This window comes from Phaenicophaeus curvirostris, chromosome 4 (genome assembly GCF_032191515.1).
Source record: "Phaenicophaeus curvirostris isolate KB17595 chromosome 4, BPBGC_Pcur_1.0, whole genome shotgun sequence".
Lineage (NCBI taxonomy): Eukaryota > Metazoa > Chordata > Aves > Cuculiformes > Cuculidae > Phaenicophaeus > Phaenicophaeus curvirostris.
Window position 1 is genome coordinate 68,009,429 of NC_091395.1, and position 15,355 is coordinate 68,024,783.

The window sequence follows — 15,355 nt, forward strand, 5'->3', positions numbered from 1 at the left end:
CTAAATTTAAATCATATTCAAGCCTCTGAACATCCTGCGACTTGTAGATCCCCGGGCAGAGGGATACAGCCCTGAGCGCGATGGAACGCAAGGCATTCTGGGAGTTGCAGTTCCTCGGGCGGCGCTGCATGGACCTGAGAGCGCTGTGCCGCGGGGCTTCTTGGGAGTTGTAGTTCTCTGTCCACACCCTCGATGCGGTCGCCGGGCGCCAAGAGGGTACGAGCCGCACGGCATCCTGGGAGTTGTAGTTCCCCGGGCAGAGCGACATGGCGGCGGTGCGGGCGCTGGCGGCTCTCGGCGCCGCGTTCCTCCTCGCCGCTGGCGCCCAGGCCAGCAAATACTCCCGGGAAGCCAACGAGGGGTTGGCGGCCGCCGGCACCAAGCGGCGGGAGACCGGGGAGTTCCGGGTAGTGAAGCTGAACCAGATCTGGGAGAAGGCGCAGCGGGTGAGTGAGGCGGAGCGGGGACGACGGCGGCGCCGTGAGGGGGCTCCGACACCGCCCTGAGGGGGCCCTGGACCCTCGTTCTCTGTCACAGCCTTCTCTGTCAGCCGCCTCAGGAGATGGGGTGCAGCGGGAGAAGCGTGCTGGACAGAGTTTGGAGCCGCGGGGCTTGTGTAGAAGGAAAAGCCGAGGAGACAGGCCCCGGCTTGGCGTTCCACCTCTGGGCTGCGGCGGATTTTGCTTGGTTTTCAGGGAGCTTAGAGCAGAACGCAGCCAGCCCCGCTCTCTGGGGCTGACCCAGGCGGCTGGGAACAGCGGTGCTGTGTAAAGCTCTCTCGGGAGGTAGAATCATAGAATCATAGAATAACCAGGTTGGAAGAGACCCACCGGATCATCGAGTCCAACCATTCCTATCAAACACTAAACCATGCCCCTTAGCACCTCGTCCACCCGTGCCTTAAACACCTCCAGGGAAGATGAATCAACCACCTCCCTGGGCAGCCTGTTCCACTGCCCAATGACCCTTTCTGTGAAGAATATTTTCCTGATGTCCAGCCTAAACCTCCCCTGGTGGAGCTTGAGGCCATTCCCTCTTGTCCTGTCCCCTGTCACTTGGGAGAAGAGGCCAGCGCCCTCCTCTCTACAACCTCCTTTCAGGTAGTTATAGAGAGCAATGAGGTCTCCCCTCAGCCTCCTCTTCTCCAGGCTAAACAACCCCAGCTCTCTCAGTGACTCCTCGTAAGACTTGTTCTCCTGCCAGGTGTAACCTGTCTATGTCATGGGGAACGTTGATCCTCCTGCGTTTAAATCCAACACTTAACTCTCATGCCTAGGAAACAGAAGAGAGAGTGAAGTCTCTCTGGGACCATGGAGGATTTGAGACTGGCTCCTGCACTCGCTGGCTGAATGGTTTAGCCCTTTAGTTAAGGGTTGTGATGCTCTTATCTGTTTGAAGGTGTTAGCTGTAGTTCCTGATTTGCACAGGATGAGAGCTCACTGCATGGGACAGTACGGAACCCTCTGCCTTGGTGGTTATGTCACCTGTGGTATTTCATTTATACCAAGTGATGTAGTAACATGCAGGAGGACCAACAAATGCATGTTACTATTCCCAAATGAGAGCCTTCATTTTGACAGCGATACTTGCATTTCTTCCGCTCTGAGATAAAAATCAAATAATTAAAGTGAAAATACAGTTAAAATGTTTAATACAGTGGAAATAGGTATTTACAGCAAAGCAGAACAGCTCTAGCATGAGGGGATGAGTACACTGCATGCCCAGAATATTGTGGAGTGTGAGAGTTAAGAGTCATGGACGGTAAAGGTTCAGTTCTTTCAGACAAAGGAATATAGTTAATATTAATCCTGCCTTTCCTGTGTCCTGAATAGGCATTACCCAGCCTTATCAAATCAGAGGCAAGACATCCCTGGGTTTAGTAAAAAAATAGACCCCCTGCTTTAATGCTGTGTCATATCTGGCTTCCCAACACGCTGAAAGAAGGTATCAAAACCACTCCTTCCCTCAGTGGGAGATGGATGGGATGAGTGATGGTGCAGTGTGTGATAATGAAACTATAACTGCAAACTTAACAGCTGAAGAAGAATCAGTGTGGAGGCTAGGAACAAACTGTAATGATAGCGTTGTCAGTTTCCTCCTCTTTTTCCAATTACAGTCTCTTTTTAATTTTCCTACCTGGATCTTCTGGAATTCAGATTTGAGATGCTTTACATCATCTACGTCAAGTCTTGGAGCTAAAGATACTAAAATGTGAAATGGAGTTAACTCTGTGAGGGTGAAGAATTAAGCTTAATTAAGAATTAAGCTACTAGTTTCTGTATGCTTGAGCCAGATTTTAGAGACGCAACACCTACTTGAACTAAACTTCTCACCAGTTAAATTTCACTTTTGAGTACAACTGACACCTAGCCTGCATTTTAGAAAGTCATTTCTCAGCAAGATCTGAAATATGAGGAAAAATAAGCTTGTGTGTTAAACTTCTTTGAAATATTTGTGTGTGCCAGTGCTGAACTCTTCCCTTCATTTTGGTAGTGGTGAGTTAGTACAGAAAATAAGGAACTTCTTTTTTTTGACGTAAAAGATGAATATCAGAGTTCAGCATTGCAACACACAGCTGGATGAACAGTGCTCTAGGAAACCATGAACCGTTACTTAGTGGGAACCAGGAGCTGGCAAGCCAGAACTCCTTCCTGTTTCCCTGATGGAGGGTTTGCTCTTTCTCCAGTACCTCTTTTCATAAAATCTTTTAAAAAATATTTTAATACCAGAGTTCTTCTTAGACCCTAGTTCTATAGATATCTGAACAAACCTAATTCTCTAGATACTTGACAAAGCTTACGGAGGTTTCAAAAGGTGTGTGGTTTGGCCTGCTAGTCTCTTAACAGCCTACTGTGCTGTGATTGTTGTTCATGTAGTTCTAGCATCGCCTGTTATTGGGCCTCACTGGCCGTGCCAAAGCAGCAGTGGGCTCCAGAGACTAGGGCGTGTTGCACCTAGAAAATTTGTATTAAAGAATGCTTTCCTTGCAGAAGCAAGGATGTAGGTAAAGCCAGGCGAACAGCAAACAACCCAACATTGCTGGAACGTTTCACAGATTTCCAACACTCGTTCCCAGAATTGCCAAGTATCTGTCTTGGATGTTAATGTCCAGGCAGCATAAGGAAGGAGGAATGAGTGTAACGAAGTTGGTGATTTGTCATTTGATCATTAAACTTAGCTTTTCACCTCTACTTCTAGTTAGTTATTCCAACATATGACTGATGTTATTAAAGTGATGTGAAGATTACCTATTGATATTTTTTACTTGCTGTCATTCAGGGACCTACATGAGGTGATTTTCAAGGAAGCAATTCTTGAACTATAGCAGAAGGAAGCATAGCTTGAATTGTATGCTTTAAATGAGCCTATGCGTTCAATTTTGTGTTATGTAAATAGTACAGGTGTGGGACTTCCAGCAGGTTTTGAAGAATATATAATGTTTAAAAGGAGAGTTACTTGAGTTTCATACTAAATTATAATGAGAATCAGAAAAATATTGTTGGAATTGGCAGAAATTTGAATAGAATCTTTCTTTTTTTACTGTTAGGAAAAATAAGCCTAATGTAATTCCTTATTTTTTATTAAGAGTTTATCATGTTTGATTGATAATATCTCCAAACTTTGTATTTAGAAGTTGTGATATTCTTCCCTGGAACTTGTAAAAAAAACCAAAATTCTATGTGTTTCTGAGATTGCACTGACTGTAGAGAGTATCTAATATAAAATACATTGTATAATCTTTTATACAATTGTGTGTCTCTGGTGATGAAGTCTTACATTTAAAAGTTTCGATTTCCCTATTTTTGCAGTACTTAGAAGCTGAATTATTATTCAAGTTATTGCTGGTCGGGTTTTTTTCTAGATTGGCTCAACCTAACCACACATTAACTCCACACCACTTGCATACTGACGCTAGAGTACAGAACTACTGAGATGACTGGTCATTTCCTTCGCAATTTGTAGCAAACTTTTCACTCCTTTTCACTTTTCCTCCTGAAGTATCAGGGAGCAATTCTTGCTCAGCAAAGCATTGTTACTTGCTGCCACTGTAGCAGTGACAGTGACTGGCCAGGTCATCCTGCTCCAGCAAAGCAAATAAGTACATGATTAATGTATTTGGACTTTAGCACAACCTAAAAAATCATAAATAAAGTTGTTCCTTCTAAGTGCTTGTCTTTTATCAAGCAGTTCCCCAAAAAGTATGTAGTAAAGACTTTAGTATTAAATAAATCATAAGTTTTAATGCTTTAGTATTAGATGAATTAGACATTTTAATGTGTTCTATAAATTTTCTATTTGCCTGTGATTCTAACTACTTTAGAATTTATTACAATATTTCAGTAAGCCGTCTGCAATATAGAAAAAAACCTTATTTTAAAAATTAAAGTAATTATATTCAGTAGCAGAAACTAATTAATAGCACAGCCTAAGCTACAGGCAGAAACAGTAATGTGCATAGGTTCCTGAACTTCTGTCAATAGGAATTTAGTGCATTATCTCAAAATAATGACATTTTTCCTAGTTTCTTTGAAATAACCTGATGACACGGAAATGAGTGTCTCAGTCTTTCCAGTATCATTGTAATGTTTAAAAATGCTATTGAGTTCTGAGTCTGTGTTTATTAAACATAATGCCTACTCACTTAAAAATAAGATTTTTATAATCTGTAATCTATTACTTGAAGGAACAACAAAGAAATGCACAAATTTTTAACCCTTATGTAATTTCACTGCTGTCCAAGTAGCTGAAGAGCTGAGAGAAAAGGCTATGTGATCACTCTCCATTAACGCTAGTATGCTAGTAGCATTGCCATGTTGATAGGCAAGAGATGTTCTGTATGCAGCAGCTCAAGCCTTAAGGCCCTTAAATCCAGCCAGATACATAGCGTTAGAGTAAAAAAAAAAGTGCTGTGCTATATTGGCTACACATCTATACGGGCTTCTGAAGTAACACTGCAGCAAGAGTTGTCTTGCCTATCTGAATACAAACATTTCTCTGTTCTCCTTAGCTCCATCTTTCTGCTGTGAAACTGGCAGAGCTGCATAGTGATCTAAAAATACAAGAAAAGGATGAGTTAAGCTGGAAAAAAATGAAGGCTGAAGGGCTAGATGAAGATGGAGAGAAAGAAGCCAGACTGAGACGCAACTTAAATGGTAAGATATATCGTTGCAGAAGAGGTTTAAACTTTGCAGCAGACACATGTGGTTAGACACCTGTCCGTGTGTTTGAATCATTGCATAACTGGTGGCCTGAGCAGACACGGAGCATGCACAAGTTCTTTGGAGTTCAGTGTGGTGCTGCAGGAGGCTAACAGTTTCCTTTTCTCCTGATGTTTTCAGAAGAGGTCATTAAACCTGAGACCTGTTTGTCTTAAACTGTTAGGTTTTCCACTGTGTGCTGTGAAGTCCAGCTCTGCAAGTCAAGAATGCGGCCAATTTCTCATCTTCTGCACATCCCTGGTTGGTTCTAATGTTTCTGTGTCTTCTGTTCCCTTGCAGTCATTATGACTAAATATGGAATGAATGGAAAGAAGGACTCTCAACTAGTTGATACGAACTACATTAAAGACGGTACAGAAAGTGATACACTAGATGATCCAAGACTGGAAAAATTATGGAGCAAGGTGAGTAAGGTTTCCAGGAACCGGAGTGTAGGAAATCAGTGTTTCTTCATTGACCTGTACTCTGTCTTATGAGAGCCCTGAGACTCAAACTGAATAGCTTTCCTACTCTATTTTTAAGTACTGGCCAACCTGCTGTGCTCCATAGCTCACATCATCGTGCCTTGAAGGCATCCCACCTGCATCCAGGTATGGCAGGTTCTCTTTGCCAAAGAAAACAGCTGCATCAGTCTGCATGAAGGATAAGATCCTGGATCCACTAAGTTAAAACCAGATTTTTTTGTCAAATTTCACTGAACTCATGAATCATTTTAACTTTGTGTGACTTCTAGGCTGTGTGGTAGTATACCTTTGCTTCTCCTGGTTTTCTTATTGTTGTTTCTGGGCTTTTTTAAAAAGATGCATTTGAAATAGAAACATTTTGTATTATAGAATGTTTAAAAGTGAAATGTGTAGTGGGGGGTGCTAAATAGCACTTTCCCAACCTGGTATTCAAGTGAAACTTCCCGGGATTTGTATTAATGCATAAAAAATACAAAGTGTACTGTCAGTCTGGGCAGTTTAAACAGGCAAAGTTGTAATCTTCAAGAATTGAATAATTCAAGTTTTAAGAAACAAGTAGTCAGGCAAAGCAAATAATACTTATACCAGTCTAGGACAGTGGTAGTAAAGCAGAAAAAAAAATTACTGAGTTTTGAAATGTTGCTCTAACTAGATACAGCTCTGGCAAGGGACCTGGATGTCGTGTGCTTTCGGGAACAGTAAAGTACATCAGATAGAAATATTCCCTAAGCAAAAAAAACAGGTTGAAACTGGATAGGTATCAAAAACATTCGCTTTTGATCATGCCTTGCAGCAAATAAGTCACAAGATCTGTGGGTAGCGCTCCAGCTGTCTGGCCAGTGCTTTCCTAATTGCTAAAAAGTAGTCCAGTAATGAACAAATCACTGCAGAGCAAATGCACATCAGTGATAAAATCTTCACTTGCCAGTAAAGTAAAATTGAGTAAAGACTTCTTAGCATCAGGCTGCATCCCTTATGTAAACAGTCCTGCTACAGTTGGATATGGAGCTCCATGGTTCTTATTCCTGCACTAAATTGTTTCCCATGGAATAGAAGTGATGAATACTTGATATGGACTACCCAGGGAAAAGTCTAGCTTTGTAAGCCAGAAGTAAATTTCCTTCTGACTTTATTAAAGCCACAGTATCCATTGATGTCTAAATCCTGACCTCATACAACTATAAAGGGCTTTAAAATCAAAGATCTTAAGGAAAATGTGGACTTAATTTTCTGAGTGTAGTGGGAAGGGAGAAGAAGTTCTGACAGTTGAGTACACCTGAAAGCATTTGGCCTGGGAAGCGTAATGAGCTCATGTTTCTTCCAGGCCAAGACCTCTGGGAAGTTCTCTGATGATGAGTTGGATAAGCTTTGGCGAGAGTTTAAGCATCACAAAGAAAAAATTCATGAATACAATATTCTGTTGGAGACTGTGAGCAGAACAGAAGGTACCCGAACATTTTTTTGATGTTTTAAGATCAGTACATTTCTTTTCTCTGTATGTTGCCTCTAATGTTTCCAAGTATCTTTTAAACTCCTGAAGACTCACATTTCTGTCAGAACTGCATGCAGATGCTGACATTTCCAGATATTTGCTGGGTTTAGTTCTGCATTAGCTGCCAAAGATCTTGCCAGCTAATGAAAATGTTGGCATTTCAGTTCTGGATTCTGCCTGCATTTCAAGCAGGGAAGATACCATCAGGTTAGCAATGATGGCCATAGTAGTTTACTGGAAATTACACAGCAAGTGTAGATCCACTGCTGCATGAATACTGCAGTCCTAAACGCTGCAGAGCATGCATATTTTATCTCACCAGCTGGTAGCCCAAGAGGATATATACTTGAATATCTTGGGCATATCCAAGTCAGAGGTGAATTAAAGCACCGAGGATCTGAATCTAGCTTGCTGTAGTGATTCTAGCTAAAATTGTTAGAGCTGAAATATTCTTATAGGCATCTTTGATGTTTGCGTTGTAGCATCGAAGCTGCTCCAAGTCATTTAAACATCAGATATCCTGATTGGTTCGTGCCCGGGGAAGAGGGCACAGGACTTACCAACCATCCCTATCCCATTTGCCTGGGATATTGCTAACAAGGAAAATAAGCACATTTGCTTACTAAAATCTTGTCTCGTGGCTCATAGAAGTTAAAAGGCATTTCTGCAATATCACCCTCCAGATCACTGAGGGGCATTGATCTCAGTAGTGATCTGCAGAAGTAGTTACTGCTTTTCGAAGTGTGGTGTTGATGTTTTATTTACAATCAGTTGAAATGGCAAGAATTTAGTGTTTATTCAACTCAGATTTGGAGGATTTCTGGTGCTTTTGACTTATTGGGATTTGTCCAACAATTAGTAACACTTTCCTTCTTCAACAGATATCCACAAAAATGTTATCAACCCATCCGAGGAGAACCTGGTGAAAGAAGAAATCTTGCACAACAAACACAGAGAACTCAAAGACAAGCTAAGAAGCATCAATCAGGGGTTTGAGCGTTTGCGTAAAGTCAGTCACCAGGGATATGACACAACCAGTGGTATGATACAGTGGTTTTTATGCTTATTTGTTTAATTTCATTTAAAAAAAAAATAAAAAATCAGAGGGCAAGTAATAAAATGTAGTTAGAGTACCACAACTGGCTGAGGTGATGCATCCATCCTGTTCTATTTGGAACCCAGCTCTAGAAGCCTAATGAAAGTATAGGAACATCCTGCAAAGAGGATAGTTCTGTCTTCCATGACCACATGAGAAGGGATATTACACCTTCAGCCCAGAAAGACAGGTAAGTGAGATAACATGCAGGGCAAGCAATGCCATTATTCAGTTCCTAGGGGTTTTTTTTGCTTTTTAAAAAAAGATGTGCCACACCAATTCTATAGTGTGTATGTGTGTAAGAAAGCATGCTTGTCTATCATCGAAGCTAGGTATAAAACCATTGTGTCCAGATTTTCATGTAGTTACATTTGTTTAGAATCTGAGGAACCAAGAGTGATTGAAAAGAAAAAGAAAAAAACAGTTCCACAAGCGAGAACATATACCTGCTTATTAATTTTACTGTTTTGGCAGAAATCTTAATTCAAACCCTGTTCACCAAACCAAACCTGTTTTAGTACTGTGAATGTAGGGACATCCTAAATCATGGTGAAACGACTGCCTATTTAAAGGTCCACGAAAGCAGATCGAAAGAAATCCACTCAGCTTTATTTCGGCAGTTCAGTCTGCTCCTGGGTGGCCACAGTACCAGCCTTCATAAGGGTTTCATAATGAAAGACACAATTGCTGCTCTGCTGATACATCATCTATGAGGAGCAGCTAAAATGATTTATCAGAGCAGTAAGACTCCAAACTGAGGCTCATGAATAGAGTATGTAAATCAGACTGCAATGTTGTACAGCAAGAGGAAACAGTTTTATTGTCAAAAAAAAATTGAAAACAAAACCTGTCTGCTTTAAAAACCAAAGATATTAGGATGATTTTTTTTTTTCAATTGTCTTGAAATTAGAAGAATTTTGTCAGCCACCTGGATTGAAGTCTACCAGTGATCAAAATTAAGTGGGCTCTGTCAAACGGGAATTTCACTTCAGGGTCTGTCTGAGTTATTTTTAATGTAGTGCATGTGTCCGGATTTTCATTCAGTGGTATTTGTTTGTCTAGAATTTGAAGAGCCACGAGTGATTGATTTATGGGACATGGCCAAATCAGCCAATTTTACTGAGAAAGAGCTTGAATCTTTTCGGGTAAGCAGAATTCCAGTTAAGTTCTCTTCTGGAAAGATATTTTCCCACATGAAGATATTCTCGATGCTACTCTGAGTGCAGACACTTCTGTATTGCTCTTCAGATATCATAAAAAGAGAGTCACATTTCTTCTTAATATATAAACATGTATGTAGCTGGTCACATGGATGGTTCTGTTGTAATCAGCAAAATGAAAATTCTGAATCCTGTGAAAGCTAGTGTTGCATATTTAAAATCATTGAAAGGTCAGGCCCTGGTTATAGAGTTTGTCTGAGTTTTACTCAAAGTAGTACATAAAACCAGAACCATAAGTGGTATAACAGTTTGAACTGTTCCTGTCGTCACAGAGGATGTGTCCTAAGACACAGAGAAACTGAATTTGCTGCCTTGAAGTAGCAAAACAAGAGCATGCTTTTTTGTGCAGAGACATTGTATGTTCTGTGATTCTTTGGTCCTCCTTGCAATGTAACAAGTTATCTGAGGACCCTGAACACCACAGTTAGTTTGTCCACTGTCTCTGGGGCAAACCAAGAGGGCTTTGTGTTTGTTAGTTATTTCATCCTATTTAAGAAGATGCTGAAGTCTGAGCAGAAAACAGCAAATCCAGGACGTGATTCTGAAAAGAAGCTTATCTTAAAAATTGTTAGTCTCCCTCTGCCCTGTTCACTATTCTTACATATGAACTTTATCTGGCATTCACTGCTGTCATCTCTTAGCACCTCACAGCTGTCAGCAGTCTCCTTCTGAGGACTTTGCACTGGGATGTTTTCACCTGCACTGGGACTCTGCACCTGCCTTCAAAATTGGGTGTTTAGTTGGTGATGATAATGTATTGTCCAGGCATTATTAAGAAGGAAGGAAGTGAGAAAGCTTTCTGTGCTTGAATAAGTGAATTGGCATTCAGTATGTCTTGGCAAGAAAAGAGAGAGGAAGCCTTGAAAAGAAAATCCTGTGTATTTCTTGTCGTAGGAGGAGCTGAAACACTTTGAAGCAAAAATTGAAAAGCATCATCATTATCAGAAACAATTAGAGATTTCACATCAGAAACTGAAGCATGTGGAAGGAACTGGAGATAAGGAACATCTGAACAGAAACAAAGAGAAGTATGCCATGCTGGAAGAAAAGACAAAAGAACTAGGATATAAGGTCTGTATAAACACATTTTACCAATATGCTGAAAGTTAGCTCAGTAGTAGAGGGTATGCAGATTATCCAGTGCTGATTTTTTAGGTAATGTGAATGACTTCCAGAGAGGGAGTTTAAGGCAGAGCTGTGTTCCATGTTTAGTACAGGATATGCATAATTGTTTTATAGACCTAATTCTAAAATGTGTGGAATCTGATCTCAGCTCTTCCTGGTATCACATATACTGATAGCAGAATCTGAATAGATGATACTGATGATTCATTGTCTTACTCAAATTTGTTTGATGTGTTTTCTTTTCCTGCTAGGTAAAGAAGCACTTGCAAGACTTAACCAGCAGAATCTCTCAAGGTCTTCAACACAATGAATTATAAAAATTTATTCTCCTTCATGGAATCAGTTTATTGACACAAAACAGATAATGTATTTTTGAACAGGATTTACCAAGGAGTCCTTCTGAAATAGTACAGATTGAACAGGGTTGTCCTGTAAGAAAATTTTTTTTGGTTCACTGAATTGCCAGTTTTGTACTTGCACTATGATATTAAATGATTAGATTATAAATTTAAGTTGCACATCTTGGATCATGTAAATCTTATATTTGAATCAAGTAACATCCTTTGAAATAAGTGGTCTTGTCAGAAGGAAAAACTTGTGAACTCCCAGAACATTCCTGCTAGTAAAAATATTCTGATCTGATAGTCAGGAAAGGTATTCTGATCAATGAAAGCAAATACTGAGGTCCAGTAAGTTAAAATGGAGTCCAGAAAACTTTTGTTTCGGTGCCTGGCCTGATATATTTCCTGCTGAAAGTAATGAAATATTTCCACTGACATTGAGCATTGTCTCAAGCTGCACTGTACGTGAATCTTTCATGTGGGAGGGGGAGAAAGAGTAAGAGGGAACAAGTACTGAGGTCAATTCACAGAGTTTAGTTATAGACTAACACATTTGAAGTTACTGAATGTATGTGTACAGTTACCTTGTTCATGGTTGCTTGGTTTTGTTACACTTACTTAATCATTAAAAGTTCAAAAGAAGATACTGGCAAAGCATTTTTTTTTTTCTTCCCAGTCACTTAGTGAGAAGTAACTAGAGAGGTCTTTTGAACATGTTGCTTATTCCTTTAACCTAAAGTTCCCTCATGCATTAGTTTTTAAGACAGGAGGAGTAGTTCTGCACCCCAAGAACATGTTTCTATGTTCTGAATATGCAGAAGGCTCTCTAAAGCAGATTCTCTCTGAGCACATATTCCAGTACAACTTGCAATGTGCAAGTGATCTGAACCTAAACTGTGGTAGCAGTCTCACTTGGAGATTGAGTATCTACTTTAAAGCATTAAGCTTTTTTTTTTTAACTTTTTATTTTAGTGTTACCTATAAGTTATTTATGTTCAAGAGAATCATTGTCCATCTTGAGAAAGGCTGAACACCATGAATATTAGTAGTCACCTTAGAGAAGGTTCAGTTAATGTAATGTAGTTCATGGTGTGTGTCCCATTTAGCTGGTAAAATTAAACCCCAAACCAGTATAGCCCAGTGATGAGAAAACTAGTTTGATCTTTTCCTAGATGCTGCACACCCTTTCTTCACCAGACTATCACTTTAAGGGCTGTGCAACCTTCTTTAACAGAGCAGTAACTACATTTTCTTACCAGTTTATCTTGATTTTTATATTTTTCAATGTGAATGCAGAATAGAAATGCAGACCTTCATTATGACATTCATTTTTCTCTTTGGTAGTGTAAGAAATAAATCCATGTACCTGAAGGCAGTTTGGAATTGGTGGCTATAGCTTGTATGTGGAGAGGCCCCCACTGCTGGCTTTGGGTGAAGAATTTGAACATGTGCATTAGATACATACACACAGGAAAGAAAGCAAGCAAAGCACCGAAATCTGAGCAGTTCCTGTGCTGCAGTCCTAGCTGGATTGTACAAGAATGGAAAAGCTTTTACAGAGCATGGTCAGGTACTGCTGCTGGGGGAAGTGTGTTGCACAAGGGAAAGCAACGTGAGTATCTCAGCCTGCAGTAAAGGCAGGCAGAGCCGCTGTGTGCTCTGTACAGGAAGATATAACAGACTGTTGGGTTTCAGGTGTGTACTTGAATCTGCTTCTCGAAGAACATCTGAAATAGCACAAGGTGCCAAATTCGTAGAGCACATAGCCAGGGTAAGATCAGCAGTAGTAATGGTTGTCTCCAACTGCAGAGCTTCTTCAGCACAGGCTGTGAAGAGGTGATGACTGTCCCGTGTCTTTACCCACTGTGCCATGACGGTAATTTGGCTCAAAGGCCATGTGGGCTCCAGCAGAAGAATGTTTGGCAAGCGCTTCAAACTACAAGACACTAGCAAAATATTTACACATCCCAGTAATTTGAAATTAGGAATGAGTCAGATCATCAGTGCCAAAGGTTGGAGACTGGGGTCATTACAGTCAACTCACCTTAGTTATTTAAACATTCCTGTTAATGTGTCTTTGGGCCCAAAGTTTGTTCACACAAACCTAGAGGAGAAAAAACGCTAAACAGCAGTGGTTGCTGAATGCAACTTGGCCCTGAAATAGTTTGTAGCTGCAGCAGCATAAAGTAGGTATTAGGGTTTCCATTCCTGTCAAAGCTCTTTGAAGCTTTCCCTACTTTTTGAGATCTGGGGATGGTATACAGACCGGTGAGTTGCAAAGTCTGATTCCACTCTTGTTTCTGCACTGTGCATCTCACACATCTATGTATGTACAACTCAGTTAATTATTGTAGTTTCTAGGCCTCCAAAGACTATTCATATGGCCAAAATAACAAGAGTATGTAGTCTTTGTAGTCTTTGAGATGTTAAAGATTAAAAAAAGCTTGAGTCACCACTCTTGTGTTCCTGTAAATAGCAACGAAAATTCAAAGAAAAAAAGGTATAAATTAAATATACCTGCAATGGTGTACCTAGAGAAAGATGAATAATGGTGTTCATAGGTGAGACTGCAGAGAACACACATCTGAATGGGAATCATAGAATCATTAGGTTGGAAAAGACCTTAGAGATCATTGACTCCAACCGTACATGTCTACTACTTAATCATGGCCCCCAGCACCTCATCTACCCACATTTTAAACACCTCTAGGGATGATGCCTCAACCACCTCCCTGGGAAGCCTGTTCCAGTGCTTGATAACCCTTTCAGTGAAGAAATTTTTCCTAATGTCCAGTCTAAACTTCCCTTGATGCAGCCCTCTTGTCCTATCAGCTGTCACTTGGGAGAAAAGACCAACACACACCTCTCTGCAACCTCCTTTTAGGTAGTTGTAGAGAACAATAAGATCTCCCCTCAGCCTCCTCCAGGATAAACAACCCCTGTTCCCTCAGCCCCTCTTCATAAGACTTGTTCTCCAGCCCCTTCACCAGCTTTGTTGCTCTTCTCTGGACACGCTCCAGGACCTCAATGTCTTTCTTGTAGTGAGGGGCCTAAAACTGAAAATAGTACTCAAGGTGTGGCCTCACCGGTGCAGAGTACAGAGGGAGAATCAGTTCCCTTATCCTGCTGGCCACGCCGTTTCTGATACAAGCCAAGATGCCATGGGCCTTTTTGGCCACCTGAGCACACTGTTGACTCGTGTTCAGTCGGCTGTCGCCAACACCAGCTGTCTCTGCCAGGCAGCTTTCAAGAACCATCGGCTTTTAAACAGTAGTTGAACTTCACCTTCCTTAACTGGTATTTTATCTGATCCTTTTGTAATTATTCAAATTGCCAAGTTTTTCAAACCACTTAGAGAAACAATTTTAAATACAAAAGTGGGAGCAGAAGGAGCGAAGAACTGCATTTCTTAGGGGGAAGAAAAAGTTCAGAGTATTTCATGGTTTTTATGGTCTATAAAATTCTGCCCTGAAAAACAACCTCAATTTAAATAAACGTGTCACTGATTCCATATAAGACAGATTTTATTCATTAAACAGATTGGGAGTGGAAATAAGAGGGAAATAAATACACAAGGCATTAAATACAACAAAAATAACCAAGCCTTAATTTTTAAAAAATCCTACGTCTTGCATGCTGGTAGAGTAGCTCAGATCAATCATTCTACAAGGAACAGCCATGACAGCAGATGTATTGTTGTAATAATTTCCCCACTCATTTCCCAAGGGATTCTGATGCCTAATAGATCAGGCAATAGCCAGACTATTTAAATTCATCAAATGGAGATCATTTACATTTTGTAAGCTGAGGTGCTATCTGATTTATTTGGTAGAGCTCTCTTCCTAGTGTCAGGATCCCTCTAGCCAGGGTACTATAGATTTGCACAAAAGGTGACAGCAAGAAATGGAGAAACCAGCTTAGCTCCCAGGATGTGGGTACTTCAACAGCTGATCTGGAATGAGTATTTAGAAGGGCTTTCACCATGGCTGGGTAGCAGAAGGTAGTCCCCAAGCTCCCAGCTCAAGAGCACAAAGCACACCTGTAGGTACACTTCCTATGGCCCCGTACAGGGTCTGCAGCTCTGCTTCAGTGGGCATCTCGCCCCACTGGCCCTAAAGGCACGTGGCAGGGGCCCCAACTCATCGTATTTTCAGTTCTGCCATTTATTCAATACGTGAGTTTAAGAGACTTGGTGCAGTTACACTCCATGAAAGAATGTAGGTTCCCCAGCCAGGACCCAGTGTGCCTCAGTGCCCAGAAACCAGAGCGCTGCACTGGGAGCCAGGCTGCCAAGGGCTTCTCTGCAGGCTCTAATCCAGGATCACATGTCAAAAGCCCAAGTACAGTGTTCAGCTCAAGACTAGCCCAGACAGAGGTAACACACAGTTCACATGCTTG

At 41.0% G+C, this 15,355-nt stretch overlaps 1 protein-coding gene across 1 annotated transcript; it reads left to right on the top strand.

The window, feature by feature from the left end:
• Nucleotides 1-230: 230 nt before the first annotated feature.
• Nucleotides 231-11,599, top strand: LRPAP1 (LDL receptor related protein associated protein 1). Its single transcript, XM_069856404.1, has 8 exons — nt 231-446; nt 5,009-5,153; nt 5,499-5,623; nt 7,008-7,128; nt 8,057-8,215; nt 9,334-9,416; nt 10,386-10,562; nt 10,868-11,599. Exons 1-8 carry the CDS (start codon nt 267-269, stop codon nt 10,931-10,933), a joined length of 1,056 nt encoding a protein of 351 aa, XP_069712505.1. The 5' UTR covers nt 231-266; the 3' UTR covers nt 10,934-11,599.
• The last annotated feature ends 3,756 nt before the right edge of the window (nt 11,600-15,355 follow it).

What these genes read in the sequence shown, in the direction of transcription:
- LRPAP1 (XM_069856404.1), top strand. Translation starts at nt 267, where the DNA reads ATGGCGGCGGTGCGGGCGCTGGCGGCTCTCGGCGCCGCGTTCCTCCTC. An exon ending in ACTGAGACGCAACTTAAATG is followed by an intron (nt 5,154 to 5,498) that starts GTAAGATATATC and finishes GTTCCCTTGCAG; the next exon opens with TCATTATGACTAAATATGGA. An exon ending in GACTGTGAGCAGAACAGAAG is followed by an intron (nt 7,129 to 8,056) that starts GTACCCGAACAT and finishes CTTCTTCAACAG; the next exon opens with ATATCCACAAAAATGTTATC.